Consider the following 21,520-nt stretch of genomic DNA (forward strand, 5'->3'; position numbering starts at 1 on the left):
GTGTTTCCGCGACTGCCGGCAGCAGGAAGTGCCGGAGCTTGTTTACTGCAGATGTCCATAACAACAGAAGCCAGACGAACAGATCAAGTTACTAAAACTAATAACTCAATAATCTACACGTGATATAAGAACACGACCAGACGTGACGTAACTCTAGAGCTCATCGGTTATATGTCGTTATACAGCAGCGTTGTGACACAGATTCACCTTTTTGAGATCAAAATATATCACTGGTCCATCCCAGTGGTTGTGGTGGAGAAGGGGGGGGTTACAGTACTATTATTAAAAATGTATCTCTGTTTCAAATGACGAAACCACAAGTTTATTTAAATGTTTGTTTTGTAGTTTTTTTGTCAGTTTTGTAGCCAATCACAAGCATCCCTGCTGAAAGCACTGTCCAGTCAGAGGTGTTTTCTGTAGGTTAACTAATGAACTAATGTTTGATTTCATACCTTCTACATGCAGTATAATCAGAGAGAGAGAAAACACACACACGTTGTAAATAAGACGCTGATTGTGTAGTTAGTAGTTATTACTTTCATTTTCTTGGAGTTGATGTCTAATTCCACACAAATTCGAACTTAAACAGATTAAAGCTCTGTCTGATTATTTTTATGAATAATTGGGAGCATATTTGATCTGAGAACATCATATACTCATATATAATGCTGTATATAATAATGTGGTTGTTCTTAATAAACAAACTTCAGCTAGTCCAAAACGCAGCAGCCAGAGTCCTTACTAGAACTAGGAAGTATGATCATATTAGCCCGGTTCTGTCAACACTGCACTGGCTCCCTATCAAACATCGAATAGATTTTAAAATCTTATTAATTACCTATAAAGCCCTGAATGGTTTAGCTCCTCAATACTTGAGCGAGCTCTTATCACATTATAGTCCTGCACGTCCGCTGCGTTCTCAAAACTCTGGCCATTTGATAATACCTAGAATATCAAAATCAACTGCGGGCGGCAGATCATTTTCCTATCTAACACCTAAACTCTGGAACAATCTCCCTAACTCTGTTCGGGAAGCAGACACACTCTGCCAGTTTAAATCTAGATTAAAGACACATCTTTTTAACTTAGCCTACACTTAACACTAATACACTTTTATTATTCAAATCCGTTAAAGGATTTTTAGGCTGCATTACCTAGATTTGCTGGAACTGGGAACACTACTCCTACAATACGATGTACTTGTGACATCGTAAAAAGAATGGCATCTACGCTAATATTAGTCCTGTCTCTTTCTCAATCTGTTTTCACAGTTTGTATCCAGACTAGATGGTGGATCAGCACACAGAGATTATGTTCATCAGAGACCAGAACACCTAGATGCGCCCCGTGGACCAATCACCAGATCCTGATGCACACACACACACACACACACACACACACACACACACACACTAAGTCATTTACACTATCTGACACAGCTGCGTTTAAAACTGAACTGGAAGTTAAGTGCTGGGCGTCCGGTCAGAGGAGAACTGACCCCAACTGAGTCTGGTTTCTCCCAAGGTTTTTTTTCTCCATTCTGTATGCATGGGGTTTTGTTTCCTTGCCGCTGTCGCCTCTGGCTTGCTTGTTTGGGGACACTTAACTTCTAGTGACTATCGTTGAATTGACTACAGAGACCGTCTCTGCATTTAATAAGAAATTGGTCACTCTCGTCACTATACATCCCTTGTACTCTTCTACTTTATACTGTACAGTGCTTTGATGCAACCTGTGTTGTTAAAAGCGCTATATAAATAAAAATGATTGATTGATTGATTGTTTGATTGATATACTCAGATCCTGACTCAGCTGGTAATTGTTAACTTGACTCACTTGACTTGAATCCTTTGAGCTGCTGTAAGTTTCATCTTCTGGATCGGTCAGATTCACAAGTGAATCATTCAGTGGACCAGCTGACTCCAAAGAACCGGCTCAATAGATTCAGTCACAAAATGGGTATCAGAGAAGATATCAAAAATATATTTATATTGCTCTAATTAAATTAGTTAATCACAGTATTTGACGGCGGGTGGCGGTTTTCTCATCTGGCTTGAGCTAGAAATCAGTTTAAATGTTAATGGTTTCTAATCGACTGCAATGTCGACTGAAATCTGTGTGTCATGATCTCTAAACAATGTAATGATGTATAAGACTTTAAGGTAAGGTAAACGTAAAACTCGCTGAAATAAACACAATATTAACAACTGCACAAAATAAGAGCATTTGTTACTATAGCAACAGATTCTTTCAAAATTATCACTTTTATAACAGAATTACCACAGAATTATCTGGTTGAAATAAAATTAACTTCAAAACTGAGAAGCATCATGTTTTCCTGAATCAAAGGTGAAGAAAAAAAAAGTCTTTGTAGTGAAGAAAATTAAATGGCTAATAATTATATGTAACCGTGATAACCGTGTCATGCTATATGAATGAATACCGTAGGTGACAGCTGAAAGGTTACACTTTTATCTCTGATAGTATCGATCTTGGAAGGTAAAGTAGTTCATACTCATTATAGTCTGTGATCTTTGGTTAATGTCAGCACCTGCTGATGCTTTATTTTCCATTAAGTTAGTGACTGTATTGAATAAACAACAGGGATTATGTTTGTTTTCTTCTAAAACAGCTCCTTCCGGTACGTCCTGAAACCAGCCGTTCAGGATAGAAATACAGAGCTGAGAACAGACCGGTCCTGTCCTGAGGCCTCCTTCGGTTCTTCTAATGATGCAGTGGTCTGGAGGGGTGTGTGACAAAATAGAATAGCTTCTTAATTTGAACTTTTCTTCATCTCACACGTAGATACAAGAATGTACACTTAACAGTGAATGAATCATTGATACAGAAGCAAACAGTGCTAATGTAAACAGGGCTAATTTACAATTAAGGTTAAATATACAAATATGCACAGTATATTTCACAGCTACGCCTGTAGCTAGAAGAGTTTTAGTGTATAGTCTTTAGTTTTCTCTAAGCTTATGATGCTTCTTAATTAGCTGGAGGTCAGTCCTAAGAGGCACGTGGAAGCCGTTTCTGAATCTGTGGGTGTGTCTCTTGAGGGACCTGGGGCATCTTCCAGAAGAAACAGAGCGAAGAGGTGGTTGCCGGGGTGGGAAAAGTCCTTTATTATACTTCTGGCCCGTCGTATGCATCTGGTGTGGTAGATGTCATCTAGTGAAGGCAGCTGTGATTCTCTGTGTAGAGTTAGTGACTCTCTGCACACCACACCAGAAAGCCCTGGAAAAGTATGCTACCCATAGAGCAATTGTAAAAGGACACAAGCAGCTGCAGAGACAGGTTAGTTTTCCTCAGCGTCCCCAGAAAATACAACTGTTTGTGTGCTTTCTTGACCAGGGACATTGTGTTAACAGTCCAAGTGAAGTCCTGGGAGATGTGTGTCCCGAGAAACTTAACGGTGAACAATCTCTCCTCCGATGTATAGAGGGCTGTTCCTCTTTCTGTTTCTGGGAATTGACGATGAGTTCCTTTGTTTAGGAGGTCTTGAGTGCCAGGTTGTTATCGATGCACCGTTCTGAGAGTTCAGCCACCTCTTTGTGGAGACTCACCGCCATTTGAAATGAACCCCACCACTGTGGTGTCTTCTGCAAATGTAATGATTGTGTTTGTGCTGTGGGTATATTCTGATTACAACAGAAGACTCACAGCCTTGAAGATGTTACAGAAAACCTCTTCTTGGACTTCTCTGACCTCAGCTGTACTCACAGGGTTGACAGTGGGTGGTAAGGACACAGACTCAGTCACAAAGAAGTGATGTCTGGATGTGTGCTGCTTTCATAGTTGGTGAGATGTTGGATGCCCTGCCAGACTCTGCAAGGGACCCCTAACTGAAGTGTCCTTCAATCTTCTGCCTGCAAGCTGCTTTGCCTCTTTGATGCTCTTCTTCAGGTCGGATCTAGATGTACTGTGCAGTTCTACATCTCCTGACCTGAGTCACGTCCCTTAGACGGAGCTTAACTTCTCTCATGTCATCCATGGCTTGTTGTTTGTTTTTCAGATGAGACACTGTCAGTGCAAAACTGTATGTTGGATAGGACAGTGTGTAGTCTTCTATGTTTTGTTGTGCAAATAAGTCCCAGTTGGTGTGTTCAAAAAGATCCTGAAGTTGAGTGGAAGCTTCCGCATGGCCAGGTCTTTATTGTTAAAACAGATGCTTTAGTTGTCCTGATTTGAAGAGCTTGTAGGAATGGATGAGAAATCATAGAGAACTTTCTGTAAATTAGTATTACACACAGTGTTATGAATGATTGAAATCAAACTTTGATGCTTTTTATCAAATAATTACACTTTCAGACTTTAACCTGGATTTCACAGACAGGGACAGGAACTGCTCTCTCTCTCTCTCTCTCTCTCTCTCTCTCTCTCTCTCTCTCTCTCTCTCTCTCTCTCTCTCTCTCTCTCTCTCTCTCTCGTCTCTCTCTCTCTGTCTCTCTCTCTCTGTCTCTCTCTCTCTCTCTCTCTCTCTCTCTCTCTCTCTCTCTCTCTCTCTCTCTCTCGCATCATCTTTTCTGCCAAGAAGTCAGTGGATCTTTCCCTTCTATGTCCAGCTTGTGAGAGCCGTGGCAAAGCAGCCACAGAAACAGACAAAGCTGAGTCAGCGGATGAGGATATTAAAACCGGTGGTAAAACAAAGGGACACTTCCTAACAGCTTCACCCACTAGAACAAACCAAGGCCATGTTGCAGCAGAAGCCTTTCCTGGCTTTTCCTAAACTGAGAAAAATATTACTTCTGAAACATGACACCAAGTTAATAAAAATAAATATTGGGGAAGACGCTGTACAGACAACTTCAAGGAGCTTTGGATAAGTCTCTAAAACTATTGGCGGATGTACCTTCTCTTTGGTGTGTTTGAAGGTGTTCAGTCGGGGAACTACATCACCTCCTACTTTAGAGCATAAGAACAATCAGTGAAAATTGGAGAAACATGTAATAAAGACAAAAAGGTATTAGGCTTAATTCAATTCTATGTACTATGTGATAACTTCTCTGAAGAATACTCAAGAGATCTTATATCTGCTCTCAGGGTGTTCTCTGGACACAGAAGATCATATGCTAAATAGCTAGCATAGCTACTAATAAATATTTTCCTACAAATTCAACTTAGCTTAAAGTAGCTCTTTATCCTCCTACAGCTTATTTCCATCACTGATGAAAAATGTTGAACACTAATTACATCACATTTCTTCATTCACACGTCCTTGATCTCCTAAGATCTCCATCCGTCATCAGTCCTGCTCTGGTTTACTGTACGGTCATTTACTTGCAGAACGACGGCTATAAACCAAAACACAGTCATAGTACAGTAACTAATAGTCAAGGATGTACTCAAATTTGATTTGATAAACAATCACACTCAGCGGCACTATCTTTGAAAAATGAAAGTCTGAAAAACCTTTATGTACTACGATTTGTTCATTATTACACTAAAAGAGAGTATGAGGAAGTGGCCATTGAAGTGTACATCAGCAGTCCCTGTCAGCAAACGTCTTTCAGTCTTTTACTAATGACACCACGGATCGCATTTCAGTAAATGAGAGCAATTGCTGTGAGAAACATGATCCCTCATGAATCTGGCTGGCCAACTTGACTCTGTTCCAGTGTATTTTATGGCATAATGCTCCAGTAATCACATTTGACCAATTGGACATTAGCTCTGTTTATGAGAAGTGAATATCGACTGGAGCCTCACAAGCAAACTTTGGTAAATGTATACTGCACAGTCATTCTGCCTTTTCTAGACCCGTAATACGATTATTCTCCATTTGCACATAAAACCGATTCTGTACAGCACACTTTTCTGTAAAGACCTTACATGGTGCCACAAACGTGAATACATAAGATACAGACATAGAAAGACATTAGCCTATTTTAATGAGGTTTCACTGAGGCATTTTTGAGGCTGTATCAGTCGTTCTGTACTAAATTACTGTTATAACTTTGATCATATTGTCCGAATTTTCCACCTGCTTTTACGAGGAATGGTTCTTGTGCCTAGCACAAATAATTATGAGCAACAATAAACAGATACCCATCTGTAATTAGAAGACGCTTCAGAAAACAACAGCCGTATCTGTATTACTCAGTCCTTACTAATCTCGTTACTCCGTAACACGACCTGTATAATCTCAACAGGCATTTGCTGTGTTCTTCGTGCGAGAGCATCAGGAGGGCTGTTTAGTTTGAGTTGGTTCTGGCTATAATGACTCCATTGAAACCCACAGAGAAACAGTGCCATGCATTTTTAATCAGGTGGCTTCTGAGGTCGCGTGCTCCACTCCGAGGATGTGAATTATGAGCCACGGTGGGATGAAAACTGAACCGATCCGACGGAAAGACAATGACATTACCTCACGACGGGAAGAGAGTGATTTTATTACATTATTACACTGTCGTTTTCAATTCCAATAAGTGAGTGCCAGAACTCTTCTCTCGCCCGGCATTGTCCCTGCATGAGAAGAGAAATATCTCAGCACCTTCACTGAAGCTCTTGATGGTAGAAGCATGAGAACGCGGACGTTGCTGAGCGTTGCGTCGGGGTTTATGGGCTTCTCCTGCAAGGCTGTGAGGAGATGTGCCGAGATCCGCTGCGATGAAGACCAGCGGTGCTGCACCCAGAACAGCAGCAGCATCACGTCCGTCCGCCAGCTCCCGCTGCACACCTTCCTGGACAACCTGGAGTGGACGGTCCGTAAGCTGTCGGGACTGCTGATTCTGCTCTTGCTCTTCGTGGTGGGTTATTTCATTCAGCGTGTCGTATGTCCGCGTCCCCGCCGCCAGACGCCCGAGGAGCCGGCCCTTCTGCACGGACACGCGTCCCAGGACTCCCTCGCCGGGGACTTCGGCTCCCCGGGGCCGCTGCTTCCCACGTACGAGGAGGTCAATTATCTGCCCACATACGAGGAGATCATGATGGAGGTGAATGGAGACCATCTGGACTCGAACACGGGAGCGGTGGAGGAAAGACGAGCAGCACTGCAGACGTCTAGAAGACCCATAAACTCTCTGTAATCCACTCCCTGTGTGTCTTTAGGAGCTCTAGACTCCTCAAGACATTTTCAGGTTTGGCTCTTACAGTAAGTATCTCGAACTAACCAGACTTAGTGCAAATTGTGTGCAAAAATGCGTTTAGTCTTCTTAAACATTGTTGATTATAATTCTTCATTGAATTGCTGCTCTTTTTGTGCTTGAGAAACCGATGGACTGCTCAGATCAAACCGAACGGGAGATCTCACAAACTTGAAAGCGTTTTAAGAGTGACTTTGTTTTAAAAAGCACAGTTTATAAGACTGCTACAGATTTTAACGTTCATTTGAAGTGTTATAAATGCAATCCAGCCGATTTCAGTTTCAGCCTTAGACATTTAATGTCTCCGTTAACACTTAAAAAATTTCCTTTTAAAGAAAAAAAAATCATACAATGTGATTTGTGGTAAAACGTATGGTTCGTAACTCAAGTAAGTATAAAGCTGCTTAAACCCTAAATCTCAGCGGTGATGGGTGTGGGCAGGTCCTCGCGTGGAAATCATACAGATTCGTTGGTAATACGCCAAAACCCCAAAATATGCTGAAACTGTCACGAGACGGCCGGCCTAACTCACCATCAACAGATGAAGAACACACCGTTCAGTGCATTTCAGCTGCTTTTTGTGTGTGTTGAGGTCAGCAACAAAGACATAAAGTGAAAAATAAAAGTTTATTTACATAAAGTCCAGAGTCTGTATTTTTTTTTTGCATGTTCTGACTCTTTTTAATGAATGCAGAATCAGTTCTGTGCACGTGAGAGTAAACACATCCAAAACCTTTCTAAGCTTTTTAAACGAGTCAAAAAAAAATATCAACATAAAAATGTTCATAAAGACAAACTTTATCTAGATATTACAATGAAAAATGCCAAAAAGGAGCATATATTGGATATTGGTTATAAACATCAAGGGTATTTTGGCCACTAAAGGGACTCACCAAAGATAAAAGAAACTTCAGACCCTGGAGATGAAGCAAACCAGATATTAATAACAGTATAATAATAATAGCAATATGGACAGTCAGACATGTTCAGGAGATTAAAATGTAAAAGATTTAATGGAACGACGCTGCTGGATCGGCTCTGGAGAAACTCCTCCACAAACAGGACACAGTTCCCGGGAGGTCTCTGATGAAACCCACCTCTTCTTGGAAGTTGGCAAAGCGCTATGGAGACCGAGCGGTCGGGATATCCTGAATGAAGCACTGAACTTCAGGGACATCAGTACAAGTTAGCATGGGAGAGGGTTTAATGTTTGTCCGGAGCTCATGGATATCATCCAGGGTCTCGTGATACGAGGGAAGACGGGGGTAAGGTCGACGTGAGGAAGACTGGCGCTAATTCCTGTCTGCACGCTAGGTGTGTTGTGTATGGATTTAACATCATCTGCTGCAATACATTACATTTAAATAAATAAAAGTTCAGAAACACAAACTATCTATAATGCCTATAAGAATACATCCTAAAGGTACATTTGAAAAATAATTAAAACCCACTTCACGCCTCCTGATTGTGATCTATAGATGACTTTGATTATATGATAGGCAGATGTGCAGTTTTTATGTTTTATACACTACACTGTTTATAATTAGTCATAAACATTTTTTAAAGTTATAAAAATACAATGAACTGTTTTTGCGCACCACAAATAATCATGGAGTGAAGCAGCAGAACAACTCTAGATGAATTCATATTACACTGCATTGTGATGAAGACTGGATTATCTGACAGAGACTAAACTACAAAAGAGTCTCTGTAGAAGTGTTTAGTTCCAGTGCACTGGATCACTCAGAATGTTAGGAGGAAACAGCTACTGACCAAAGCAAGTTTTATTTCAAATATGCATTTATTGAAAAAAACATAAATCAAGCTTTTCATTCCTGATACAAAATCTTCTCTGATGTGATATAAATAACAGCTGAACTAGAAGTGATGCCTGTCAATAAAGTGATGTGCATCAGAAAAAAGAGGCTAAGACATGAATTGATATGAGTAGTGTAGAGTAGTGTAGAGTAGTGTAGAGTAGTGTAGAGGAGTCTCACAGGTTTATCTGCGGATGGACACGCTGCTTCTGACCGATGAGTTGGCTGCTTTTTCCCGCTCCGTAGCAAACTCCATTTCAATTTTCGCCTGGATTTTCTCCCAGTCCACTTCCACCTGAACGTGAGCAGGAGAGACATTAAAAACTGTCAAATAAATCAGAAACAATAAAAGTCCTATACAGAGGAAAGATTACTTCTATTTAAACAGTGCTACAGATCCATTAAAGTAAACATGTCTTACTCCCTCAGAATACTGCAGGAATCTCTTGTTGGTTTCCTGCTTCCCAAAGTCCTGCAGGAATTTCTGTCTGTGAGCGAGCACCGTGTCCACGTGAGTTTTGTACTTCACCGCCAACTCCAGAGCCCTGCGGAGAGACAGACGTGAGTTTGACCCCTTCCGGTCAGATCCCTGCACTCCACCTCTGGTCCCGGGGAGCTTAGCTAGACCCAGACCAGACCCAGACCAGACCCAGACCAGACCCAGACCAGACCCAGACCTTCTTGCTGTCCTTGTGCTGAGCTAGGAGCTTGTGTCTCTGCCACTTCACAACAATAACGTTAAAGGCAAAGAGAAAATTATTTTTTCCCCAGATGATGAATACAAACATCGATCGGCAGACAGAATCCACTCAGCTCTGAGGAGCTTGAGAACTTACAGAACTTGCTTCGAACGACCAGTCGATATCGTTCACTGGCGTGGACGCTAGTATCATTATCTTTATAGTTGAAGGGACCTTAAGACTAAAGCTGAAGGCAGGGGACAGAATGCCCAGCAGGCTCGCACCTGTCCCAGTTGTAGAGGTTGATGTGAATCTGGATGGCGTGGTAATTGAGGTTGGCCTGCAGCAGCGTGGCCTCGGCCTCCTGAACATGTCCACTGAAGAGCAGCGTGTGAGCCAGACTCGAGTCTCTTGACGGCAGGTCCTTGATGAAGTTGATGTACTGCACCTTGTCGATCTACGAGAGACAAAGACGGGTGGTAAAACCGAGGCGGAGGGGTGCTGTGAGATGTTCTCGTGGCTGATTCACCTCTCCTACGGCGGCATACGCCGCCTCCGCTGTGCTCAGCTCCCTGCTGGCCATCGCCAGACCGGCCAGACACGACCAGAGCGTCTGATCCTGTAAGACAGGGACATTTCACAATGTGATTAATAAAGTTCAGCTATTGACCCTCATCAGGTCTGTGGAGAGTAACTGAAGCCTCCACGCTAAACCGTGGCTCATGTGAGAACTTGTCCTGGTCTTCATCCGTCTCAAGCATTATTTACTGATGAACTACTGCTTATGCTTTAATGGCAAAGAACTTGGTTTAGTAAAACAGCCAGAGCTAGTCAGATCAATCAACAGGTAACACATGTAGCATTAGACTACTGCTAAAGAGTTTGGAATAATTACAGTTTTGAATGTTTTTAGTATGATTTCTGACACTGAAGACTAGAGTAATGGTGCTTCAAACTGATCTTCTAAATTGGCCGACCTCTGCTTTGTATAAAGTGTAAAAACTTTTGAAAAAGTTGAAATGAAAATTCTTTAGCATTGATTTACTCAGCCGGTTTCTCTGTCAACAACAAATAAATAAATCATTTTCACAATTCAAATTCACAAAAATAAGTTTCACTTCAGACTGATAGTCCACTCCAGAGTTTAGAACTGATATTGCATCACAAAAATAAAAGTGCACCAAAACCACTTTTTTTTCATGTTCTGTCATGTTCTTTAGGAAAACCCTGTTTCACGAACATTTTCAATTCAGATTATTAGCGCACCACCCCAGAGTGTTGATACTGCATTACATAATAAAAGACATACGAATCTCATATAAAACCAGTTTTGCCTTTGATTTTGGATAGTTCTAAAAAAAGACTACCAGACTACTTTCCACAGACCCGTTTATCAATTTAGTAAAACACAACACAGAACAGACAGAGTTTGGCTAATGTAAGTTCTTGCTGCTCTCTGGCTCCCCAAAACATTACATCAGCAGTGAGGAACCAAAACCATACAAACAAATAAAACCCAGTCACTCTGGTTAATACGAGCGCCTTACACTGGAATATGATCAGAGAGCTGAGTCTGAACATGTTTAAACTAAACTCAGTTAAGTCCTGTTAGTTTAAACATTCAAGAGCAGGAAGAGGTGGATGAGAACTTGCATGCAGTGAGAAGTCTCTCCTCGTCTCAGATACTGAGCTCTCTTGTACCCGACTGGACAAATTCACACAAGACTTGTGTTAACACACTCATGAGTGCCCTAGATAGTGCATTCTCTTAAAGTGACAGCGCTTTCTTAATATTAATCAACAAAACCACTTCCTGCTCTTGAAGAAATAGCTTGTGTTCCTTTAATAAGGATTGATCTCAAATTTATTAAATCAAATATGCAATGTTTAAAGTTAAAATGTCCCAACATCTATTGCACTAGGGTTGTACATTTGATTCCTTTATTCAGTTTCTATATCTAAAAATGATGTTAGTCCTACATGAACCTGAAAAGCACCGTTCATGTTATTTGTATCTTTGCTTTGTTTTATATATTTAACATTAGAAAATCAGTCACATAAATGAACAGTGACTGGAATGAATTCTGTTAATATTCATTTCTAAACATATACAGCTGTATAAAATACCATCAACAAACAAATGTTCTCAACATAAGATGACATAGATTCATTCACTCTTGTTCCTCAAACCTAATTCATATCTAATGTTAACAAACTGAGTTTTATTGTGACTTGTCACCAGTGTTTTTATTCCGCTGCTCTTTAATGACGACGATTCACTTAATGTTATTTTATTTTCAGTACGGCGTGGCTCAGAAGCACAGGAGTTATCTACTGGTGTCACACATCAGAGGAAGAGAGACGTGCCTCCTCCTCAGGAGAAACACAACATCAGACAACATCAACACAAACAACACACACTACCCTGAGGAAAAAACTGCCTGGCTGCTGGTTTGAGCTGAACCTAGCTGCTCATGCATTGGTTCTGATCAACTAGCACACGACCAGCTTAAACTAGCAGCCATGCTTCAAAACATAGCTATCCAGCTGGATTTTTCAACAGGGTAGAGTTTATTCTTAGTCAGTTATTGTGTTGAGCGCCATGATCATACAACCTAAATGTTTTATGTTTAACTTATGCCTAACTCTTTAAATGTGTTTCATGTCTTGGGTGTGTTTATCCGCCCGGCGGTGTGTGTGCCTGCCTGACCTTGGCGAAGCGGCAGATGCGGAGCGCGTCCTCCCAGCGTCCGCTGCCGGTGTACTCGTGCAGTAAGCTGGGGTACGGAGACACGGCGGTGCACACCAGAGAGCCGTCCACCCGCCTGACCGTCACCTGAGTGCCCTCATAGCTCACCATCTGAGGAGGACGACTGAACTCACTGCAGGACACATGACCCAGCGGACGTCATCTCCATCCTAGCATCTTCTAAGCAGACTTTAAAGCGGTACAGTCAGTGTGTTACCTGCTGTCTTTGGTAAAGATGGTTTTGGGCAGCAGGTCTTTGTCCACGAACACAACACTAGGGTAATACCACACCGTGAAGCGGCTGTCCTGTATGCCACACAGGATGTTAGCCGTGTCGTTCCAGGCCATAGTGTCCACCATCGTCCCTGAAGACCGATCACACAGATCAGGTCAGATGAAGCTGGCTTTACAGGAACGCTCCACTGTTTTTGAAACCATGCTCATCTTCTTACTCCCCTAGGAGTTAAACAGTTGAGTTTCACCGTTTTTGAATCCGTTCAGACGATCTCCGGGTCTGGAAAACACTTTTAGCTGTAGCTTAGCACAGATCACTGAATCCGATTAGACCGTTAGGAACATGTTTACAAATGATCAAAGAGTAGAGATCATTTCCTATTTAACATTTTCATCAGTCTAATACACAATGTAACTACTGAAAAGTGAAGTTTGAAATAGGAAAAACATCTAAACTCTTTAGATGCTAACGATGTAATTGGTTCCAATGCTAAAATGGAATTGAAAATGATAAAACTCAACTCTTTAACTCTTGGGGAGTTGAAAAATGATCCTGTTCCATTACCACAGACGTCCTCTTACCGATCTTGTGGATGTTGTGCGCTCGGCCCAGCTTTCTCACAGACGTCAGGTAGAGGTCACGGTTCTTATCGATCAGTGCGATCCTTCTGTCAGTAGACGAGCCACACTGATCCAGCGCGATGAACACCACCTCGATCTGAACATCACAGTTTAAACCTGGCTGATGATTTAATACACTGATGTGGTGTCTGGTGATTACGATGAAGGACGACTGACTGAACTCTATATTGCCTATATGAGCCTAATCTTCAACAAACGTTATGACTTGTCCACACACAACAAATGCTTTGTTTGTAATGTGTTTTATTTTTTTTGTGTCATAGCACCGGGGCACAGCATCACTTTATGGTATGGGCTGTAGACACCAGACATCGGTGCTGTCTACAAAGGCGGCTCAGGTATAGTATGGTTTACTATACTGCACACCAGCAGCCAGATTATTCTAACTGCATGCGCTCTACGTGCTCTTTTTAACAGTCCGTCCAAGAGGTGGCAGCACCGAGACAGAACAACTACAAACGTGTATGTGTGTTCACCTTGTGGATCAAAGGTTTGCCGTCACCAATGGCCTTTCCCGTCTGAGCCTCGAACAGAAAGACGACTGGAGGAGAGAAGCAAGACACGGCGATCAACATCAGAACACATTCGTGCCTGTATAAAGTGTTTGGCCTGAGTAAATGCTGGTTCACACGTGTGTTAAGGGTGATGTGGAGAGGCTGTGAGAGCGAGTGAGCACCTCGTTCGTCGCTCGTGTCTCGTATGGCGATGGTGTCGTTGCTCAGTGAGATGGACTGAGAGCTCAGGATGTCCATTCTCAGGCCGGGACTCTTAGGAGACGACACCAAACGACCCTCATATGAATACACAAACACCTCTGCTCCATCCACCAACAGAAAGAGCCTGCACAAGAACAGACAGAGTGTGTGTGTGTGTGTGTGTGTGTGTGTGTGTGTGTGTGAGAGACAGGAGCAGTAAACACTTACAACACGTCATCATTCTCCAAAATCTCTCTGAATCAAGCTGAAGTGATGCTGAGAACTGTGCCGTTTAGTTAAAGTGTATTGTTTCATTGCTCTAATCAACATCCTGTTTTTGTCTAAACTACACTTTAATTCGGTCTGTCTGAAATCAAATAGCCATGGAAGGAAATCAAAAGAAACAAGGTTGTTCAGGTAAAGCTTGAGTCACTGGCTGCACACATTACTGTGGGATTTAGACACTTTTCTGGGTTCTAAGCACATAATAAAAATCTGACGCCTGATAAAGAGCGTGATAAACCAGAATTAACATTAAGGGTTTTCAAAGATGCCTTTATTCATAGCAAGTAATCTACATTCAATCTTTTTTATTTTTATACGATAAGCAGTTTTTACAGTAAATGATATTTTTACTTTGAATTAAAAGTTTTAGCTTTGGGAAGTAAATACTTTTATTATTAAACGAATATCTAAGAATTGAACCAAACCAAAAATGCAAATGTGCACCTTTACACCTTTACTTTAACAACTCTATATAGTTTGGTGTATTTTTGTGACTTTGGTGTGGATGTACTGTAATACATCACTGTGCTAATTAGAGTGAAAAGCTGTAGCATTTGTTTCTGGCGTTAAAGAAATCAGCAAAACAGACGCTTCAGAAGCCATCCAAATGATTAGAAGCCACTGTAACATCAGAATATCTTTAAAACTGATATAACAAGGTAGAAACTTAGTTACTCTTTCTCTGCGCACAGAGAGATCTCTGTTCTTTTTAGGGAACATCAGCTGTTTTCGGTGTAACCGTGTGCTCTCTCACCTCTCGGCCTGCACAATGAGGCTGACCGTTCCCTCCTTCAGGTCAAAGATCAGCGGGGTGTTCCAGTTCTTAGCACTGAAACAGCACACGAGTGTGTCAGAGCCGGCAGGCATCAATCAATCAATCAATCACTTTTATTTATATAGCGCTTTTAACAGCACAGGTTGCATCAAAGCAGTATAAAGCAGAAGAACACACTGACAGGGATGTATAATGAGGAGAGTGAACAGTTTGTTATTAAATGCAGAGACGGTCTCTGGAATCAATTCTATGATAATCTCTAGAGTTAAGAGTCAGACTGAAGGACAGGAGGAAGAGTCACCTGTAGACGTAACACTGCAGAGAGGTGGTGACCACCAGATGACCGTGAGCCAGAGAGGCTTTGATGACCCGGTCTCTGAACTCCAGAACATCCACTGCGTCATTCAACACATTTCTGACCTGAGCAACAAACACACCACCGAAAACCAAAGCTTACTTCATCTTACAGCATGTGCATCTCCCCGCGGGCCAATGAGAGCAACACAAGGTACTTACCTGAAGAGTACCTACACGGTAATAAATAAGAAACACGGCTGTGCATGACAGTCAGAGACGTTTATACACAGTTTATACATACAGACAAGAACAGTCCCTTGCAGGTAGTGCATGGTAACTAATAAGACACATTACTGTACATATGTACATACTGTATGTATATATGAGCCAGAGAGGCATTACAATAATGAGACTTTGAGGGTTAAATGTGTTAATAATGTCACAACATCATGACCGTCCTGAAAGAGGCTTCATCGGGGTCACGGGAGGCTGTGTGTACCTGCATGGTGCGTCTCTTTGTGAGAGTGATCTCAAAGTTCCTCCACTCCCAGCGCTGCTCCACGACGTGAGCGAACAACACGTGTCCGTTTCCACAGGCTCCGGCCAGCTGAGTGCCATCTGCAGACCAGGCCAGACTGAACAGACTCCCAGTGCTGGGCTTCTCCAGAGAGTACGACCACTGACACACACACAGAGAGACACACACACACACACACACACACACACAGAGCAGGAGCTCAGAGTCAGCACACAACCAAGACACAAACTGAGGACTGCTTTATGAATGACCAACAAGAAATAACCCACCATCTCACTGTATGTGTGTGTGTGTGTGTGTGTGTGTGTGTGTGTGTGCACCTGGTATTTTATCACATTATGGGAAACAAAATTTCTCAACAAGGATAGGAACATTTTTTACTTATAAAACATATAAAACATACAGGATTTAGATTTTTGAAAATCTAAAAATGTGAGTAGTTTCCTGTAAGGGGTAGGTTTAGGTGTAGAACAATAACATACAGTCTGTACAGTATAGAAACATTACACCTACTATGGAGAGTTCCCATAAAACATGGAAACACAACGTGTGTGTGTGTGTGTGTGTGTGTGTGTGTTTTGGGGGAGGGTCACTGACATATGCTGTGCTGCAATGATTCTCTGTGGATATATGTGCTGAATCAGCCCCATTGCATCAGACATGTTAAATATGCCTGTCCTGACCCACTCTCTCACACACACACATACACACACACACACACACACACACACACACACACACACACACACACACACACACACACACTGTGTTTACACATGCTGTCAGGCTGTAGGGAGGTGAGCTGAGTAAATCTGGCACAGCTGGCTTTACTTACATCTGCTATTATTCAGTTAAACACAGGACTGATATGGTGTACAAATCAACACACACACACACACACACACACCTTCTGACAAGCTTCATATACTGTAGGAAATCACACACAGTGGCTAGTAGTGTGTGTATATGTGTATCTACACGTGGGTTATGCATTACTGGCAATTCCTCCGTTTTTTTGGACATTTTGTCAATAACCTTTGTAAGAGCAGTTTTCTAACATTATTGAACATATGCACCATTTATGTGAACAACTTTCAATTAATTTGATTTAGACACTATTAAGTTGTTAATCAAATCAAATCAAAAGCATCTATTGACACAGACTGTTTACTGCAGCTCAGAGATGACATGAATGCATTTACACTCCTGCATTTAATTATGAACAGTATAAGAACAGAACTTTGTGTTTCTAAAGCTCTTCCCTCTTTCTGAACAGGACTGAAAGTGAAATCTATCCTCTGTATTTGCAGGAGTGTGTGTGTGTGTGTGTGTGTGTGTGAGGAGTTTCTCTATCAGTCTCTCAGTAAATGATGGTAGATTGTGAAAGGTGTATATATAATCTCTTGTGCACAACTAGACTGTAGAACCAGTTAATCTTGTTTACTTCTTAGTACTGAGAGATTAAACCTGTCTCATAGACACCGTTAAACACATCCGAATTTAATACGTTTCTTTGCTAAAGATTGATAGAGCCTTCACAAATATATATAACATCTGTAAGTGTACCAAGACTGAATTTTATGGGTAATAAAAATATCCATTGCCAAAAAGTGCATCTAAAGCAGTCAAATCTATAAGAAGTTTAAATGTTAAATAGTTCGATCTGATCCGAGCCTTCAGATGAAATCCATTTACAGGCCTGATCTAAGCTGGATTGGATTTGGTTGGGTTTGTAAAGTCTAAGCTTATTGTGAAAGCCAGAGTTCATGCTATAGGCCACATATATCTCCCTACAGAAACTGTTTATCAGCTCAACACAACACAAAACACGGTGAACAAAGTCAAATAAATGTCTTCACTATCGGGCTGATCTTAGTCCATCTGACAATCTAACAACTGCACTAGAGTAAAAAACAGGAACCCACTGAAGGCGGGCGTGTTAGTGTAGAGCATGTGACACACAAGGGTTATTCATGAAGAGTTAAGACGCTGCACGTTCAAACACATCTGCACTGCATCTGTGATGATGTGTATCTGAAATGAGCTGCGGAACAGCAAGCCTGTGTTTGTTTAAGTGCTCTGGTGCTGGTGTGTTTTTACTGAGGGGGTTAATGCACTGAACTGCTGACACAGCGTGAAAGCCCTCGCAGCATTAACCCTTTGCCGTCACACACACACACACACACAGACTTTCTGGCCCAAAGGACAGAGCTGAAATATCCCAGCCATGGATAACAGCACTATTTCTTTTTATTTCATAAAGCATTACAGGCACAAATCCCTGTAAATATTACATAATGAGGTTGAAATGACAAAAACACTTAACATAACAGTTCTAAGACATTTTTTTTGAACGTATGATCCTCCCAACGAAAGAAAACGAAAGTTTAAGGTATGACCGAAGTCAGATCATTGAGAAAGATGTAAAACAGACAGTTTGAAGTAAGACAGGGACTTGGTTTAATCCATCAGAAGAAGACTGGATTGAGACTGAACTCCGGCAGATGTGTGTGTGTGTGTGTGTGTCTTACCCCGGTCTTATCACACAGCCTGAGCGTGTGGAAGGAGCCCATGGCGAAGAGCTCTCCGTCCGGAGCCCAGGCCACAGCGGTGATGGGGTAATCATGAGCCGAGCTGGAGAAGAGCAGCCGGCCGTAGCTGTCCCACACCTGCAGCACACACAAACACAGGCCAGAAACACGGGGGATTACCCATGACTTCTGCATCTATGCTTTAGTTTACATCCAAAGACGTGAGCTGTATCACGCACAAGACTTCATATCACTGACAAGCTACACAATATCGGGCTCAGTATCACAGGCGACTCATTTTGCGAAACAGAACGTGATGTTGCCTAGCTTGTGAGATTTACTGCTAATCAAAGAAGCAGCTTTACAGACGAGATACGCATTAAATATATTGTCCATCCCTAACCCACGGCTCATTTCTAATCACTGTTTAACCAAATCGGTCTCACTTCTGCTGCTGGGCAATGTGACATCACACTGCTTAGGCCCCGCCCACAACATTTTCTCTGCTGTAACGTCAACAGTGTCTCGTAAACCAATCCCTGTGCTCTATTTGGATAACTGTCAGTTTAAGGCATTAACTTAACTTAGTTATTTAAAAAATAATGTGATTAAAATACTTCTAAAGAGGTTAACACACAGCCCCGCCCCCAGACCTGCACATCATCCTGCACTTCATACAGCTGACAAAAAACTACTTCATAAATGCAGGTATGTCCTAAAATTCAAGATAGTTTTTGAGTTTTTGTCTCATTTTTATTTTATAATGATACGTGATATAACATACAGTAGTTCAGTAAATAAGAAGTTAATAGTGTGTTATATTTTAAACACAATATTGTCTGTTTTTGTTCGGTTTTGCCAACAAAAATATTACCTATAAAGAGCATTCCTGAATGAATCCACGTTTTGAACAAATCATGTGAATCAGTGATTCAAAGGCCCATTTATAAAGTGAGCCATTTTCTGAATTCCTGAATGAATCAGTCGTTTGAACTAATCAAAGGAATTGACCTTTAAGGATGTTTAAATATATATTTTTTGTTGGAAAACAAAACAAAAAGAGGAAGGATATTAGATTTTAGAAATTTGTGCAACAAAATGAGGCTTTCTGTTTTGATTTAGGATTTTCTCAGGTCTTAATTTGTTGAAGAGTGGATGATCTCTACCTTATATTTGCAGTCTTCTCCTCCTGACAGAATGAGATCATTGACAGCACTCCAGTCCACCTTCAGAATGACTCCGTCATGAGCTTTCCACTGCAGACACATCACACACACACACACACAGTCACTGACACCAGCTGCAGCATCTCATCAGTTCATGTCCTGGGAATGGATCTGTGAGCTTCTGCGTGTGATGTTCACTGTAGTACAGAGAATACTGTACATCTACATGACAGTACCACTGATCTGTAGGAACACTGACACACACACACACACACACACACACACACGCACACACACACACGCAAATGCGCACACACACACAGTGCTCTATTTCCAGAGATGTGAATGCACGCTGAGTATATGTGACCTGTGTGTGACATTGCCCTCGGGTCTGATCTCAGCTCAAGCTCAGGAGGTCAAAGGTCACGTGGGGGAGAGTCTTTGTGATATAACAACTAGTACAAAGGAACAGTGTCATATTCCAGCCATCCCATCAAACCCACCGGTGTGCGTCATGTGACAGGACTGCCCAGCACTTCTAGACACATAAATGATGACATTCTAGGTTTTATTTTATTCCACCATAAAATAAAATTTCCAGGATGTTGCAGGAGGCCTTTATTTTTTAAGCTTAAGTTTAAATACAAAAATACAGAGCACAAAATATTGCATTATGGTTGTTTTTACCTTTAACAATCAAAACTAACATTTCAAGAATGGTGCATATTCTGATGTCTATTGATTATTTTTTCAATTAAATCAATGCATGTTTTTGTGTTTTATGTTTGTTTGATATTTCATAATCACAAATTACATTTTGTAGAATTTGACATGGTGTAAAATATACTTTAATAAAATCTGTCACACACAGAACATCAGTCAAATGATCAGATGGATCCTAATGTATAATAAAGCAGATGTATAGTAAAGTGCTACCCTAGTTAACAGAAAATGCAGGACAACATCTAGTGAATGATGAATAATTGTAAGTGTGTGACTGAAAGTCTGTGTGGAAGTCGACCTGGTCGTGGGGCTTCAGTGATCTCTTTTATACAGACTGTATCAAAGCTCTGAACAGTTTCAACAGGAGACCGTCCACAGACGTGTAAGCTGTACCTGCAGGACCTTGGCGCTGGGCTGCAGAGGCTTGATCACCAGCTGTCGACCCGATGTGTACAGAACCCGTCCTGAGTCCGGAGACCACACCACCGAGTACACGGGAGAGCCTGCACACACACACACACACACACACACACACACACACACACACACACACACACACACACACACACACACACACACACACACACACACACACACACACACACACACACACACACACACACACACACACACACACACACACACACACACACACACACACACACACACACACACACACACACAGACACACACACACAGACACACACACACACACACAGACACAGACACACACACAGACACACACACAGACACACACACACACACAGAATCAGCCTTTCTGAGCACTGCGAGTCATAATCAAAGCAAAGGGCTGTGTGTCTTTACACTAACTCTGACCACAAGTGTGTGATTGGGGTACTTAACACTACAAAAGACAATCACGTCACAACACTGCCTTTTACATTTTGTTCTACCTTTTCAAATCTCGTATCACATCGGAAAGGCAAAAAGTTTCAAATAAATTACAGGGTAAGGTTAGGGTTGGTGCACTCTGATTTGAACAAAAACATTATTTCTGAAGATGAACAAAGCTTTTACTGGTTAGGAACATCATTTTGCACTATTTGTAAACAGGATATCTCTAAATAATACTGCAGTGAAAACAGAATCCATAGAACTGGAGAGAATCCAATCACTCAGTAATGAAAAGGTACGAACATAGCCTTTTATTTTGCACTGCAGTACTTTGTAATCACACGGGGATCTCTCCTCCAGCACCAGGCTCATATCACTGCAGGTAAATGGGCTAAAGGGGGTACGCTATTATTAACCGTGTGATCTCACTTCCACTGAAACAGGG

General features: G+C 41.6%; 2 protein-coding genes across 2 annotated transcripts in view; one reads left to right on the forward strand and one right to left on the reverse strand.

Annotated features, from left to right (window-relative positions):
- Window positions 1–6,151: 6,151 nt before the first annotated feature.
- Window positions 6,152–7,203, forward strand: LOC122359395 (uncharacterized membrane protein C3orf80). Its single transcript, XM_043259686.1, has one exon. The coding sequence runs from the start codon at window positions 6,525–6,527 to the stop codon at window positions 7,029–7,031; it is 507 nt and encodes a 168-aa protein (XP_043115621.1). The 5' UTR covers window positions 6,152–6,524; the 3' UTR covers window positions 7,032–7,203.
- A 1,667-nt stretch (window positions 7,204–8,870) lies between these two features.
- ift80 (intraflagellar transport 80 homolog (Chlamydomonas)) overlaps window positions 8,871–21,520 on the reverse strand; it is a 19,464-nt gene continuing 6,814 nt past the window's right edge. The window contains exons 6-20 of the mRNA XM_043258421.1: window positions 20,614–20,723; window positions 19,498–19,587; window positions 18,332–18,469; window positions 15,762–15,941; window positions 15,267–15,385; window positions 14,945–15,019; window positions 13,887–14,050; window positions 13,687–13,751; window positions 13,151–13,286; window positions 12,552–12,699; window positions 12,296–12,467; window positions 10,115–10,204; window positions 9,870–10,042; window positions 9,327–9,450; window positions 8,871–9,200 (exon numbers count right to left, since the gene is read on the reverse strand). Coding sequence (XP_043114356.1) covers window positions 9,090–9,200; window positions 9,327–9,450; window positions 9,870–10,042; window positions 10,115–10,204; window positions 12,296–12,467; window positions 12,552–12,699; window positions 13,151–13,286; window positions 13,687–13,751; window positions 13,887–14,050; window positions 14,945–15,019; window positions 15,267–15,385; window positions 15,762–15,941; window positions 18,332–18,469; window positions 19,498–19,587; window positions 20,614–20,723 — 1,895 coding nt within the window. The 3' untranslated portion in view covers window positions 8,871–9,089. The remainder of the gene's footprint in view (window positions 9,201–9,326; window positions 9,451–9,869; window positions 10,043–10,114; window positions 10,205–12,295; window positions 12,468–12,551; window positions 12,700–13,150; window positions 13,287–13,686; window positions 13,752–13,886; window positions 14,051–14,944; window positions 15,020–15,266; window positions 15,386–15,761; window positions 15,942–18,331; window positions 18,470–19,497; window positions 19,588–20,613; window positions 20,724–21,520) is intronic.

The sequence above is a fragment of the Puntigrus tetrazona genome, chromosome 15, assembly GCF_018831695.1.
Source record: "Puntigrus tetrazona isolate hp1 chromosome 15, ASM1883169v1, whole genome shotgun sequence".
In the NCBI taxonomy this organism is placed as follows: domain Eukaryota; kingdom Metazoa; phylum Chordata; class Actinopteri; order Cypriniformes; family Cyprinidae; genus Puntigrus; species Puntigrus tetrazona.

Coding starts and splice junctions, on each gene's coding strand:
- LOC122359395 (XM_043259686.1), top strand. CDS start 6,525: ATGAGAACGCGGACGTTGCTGAGCGTTGCGTCGGGGTTTATGGGCTTC.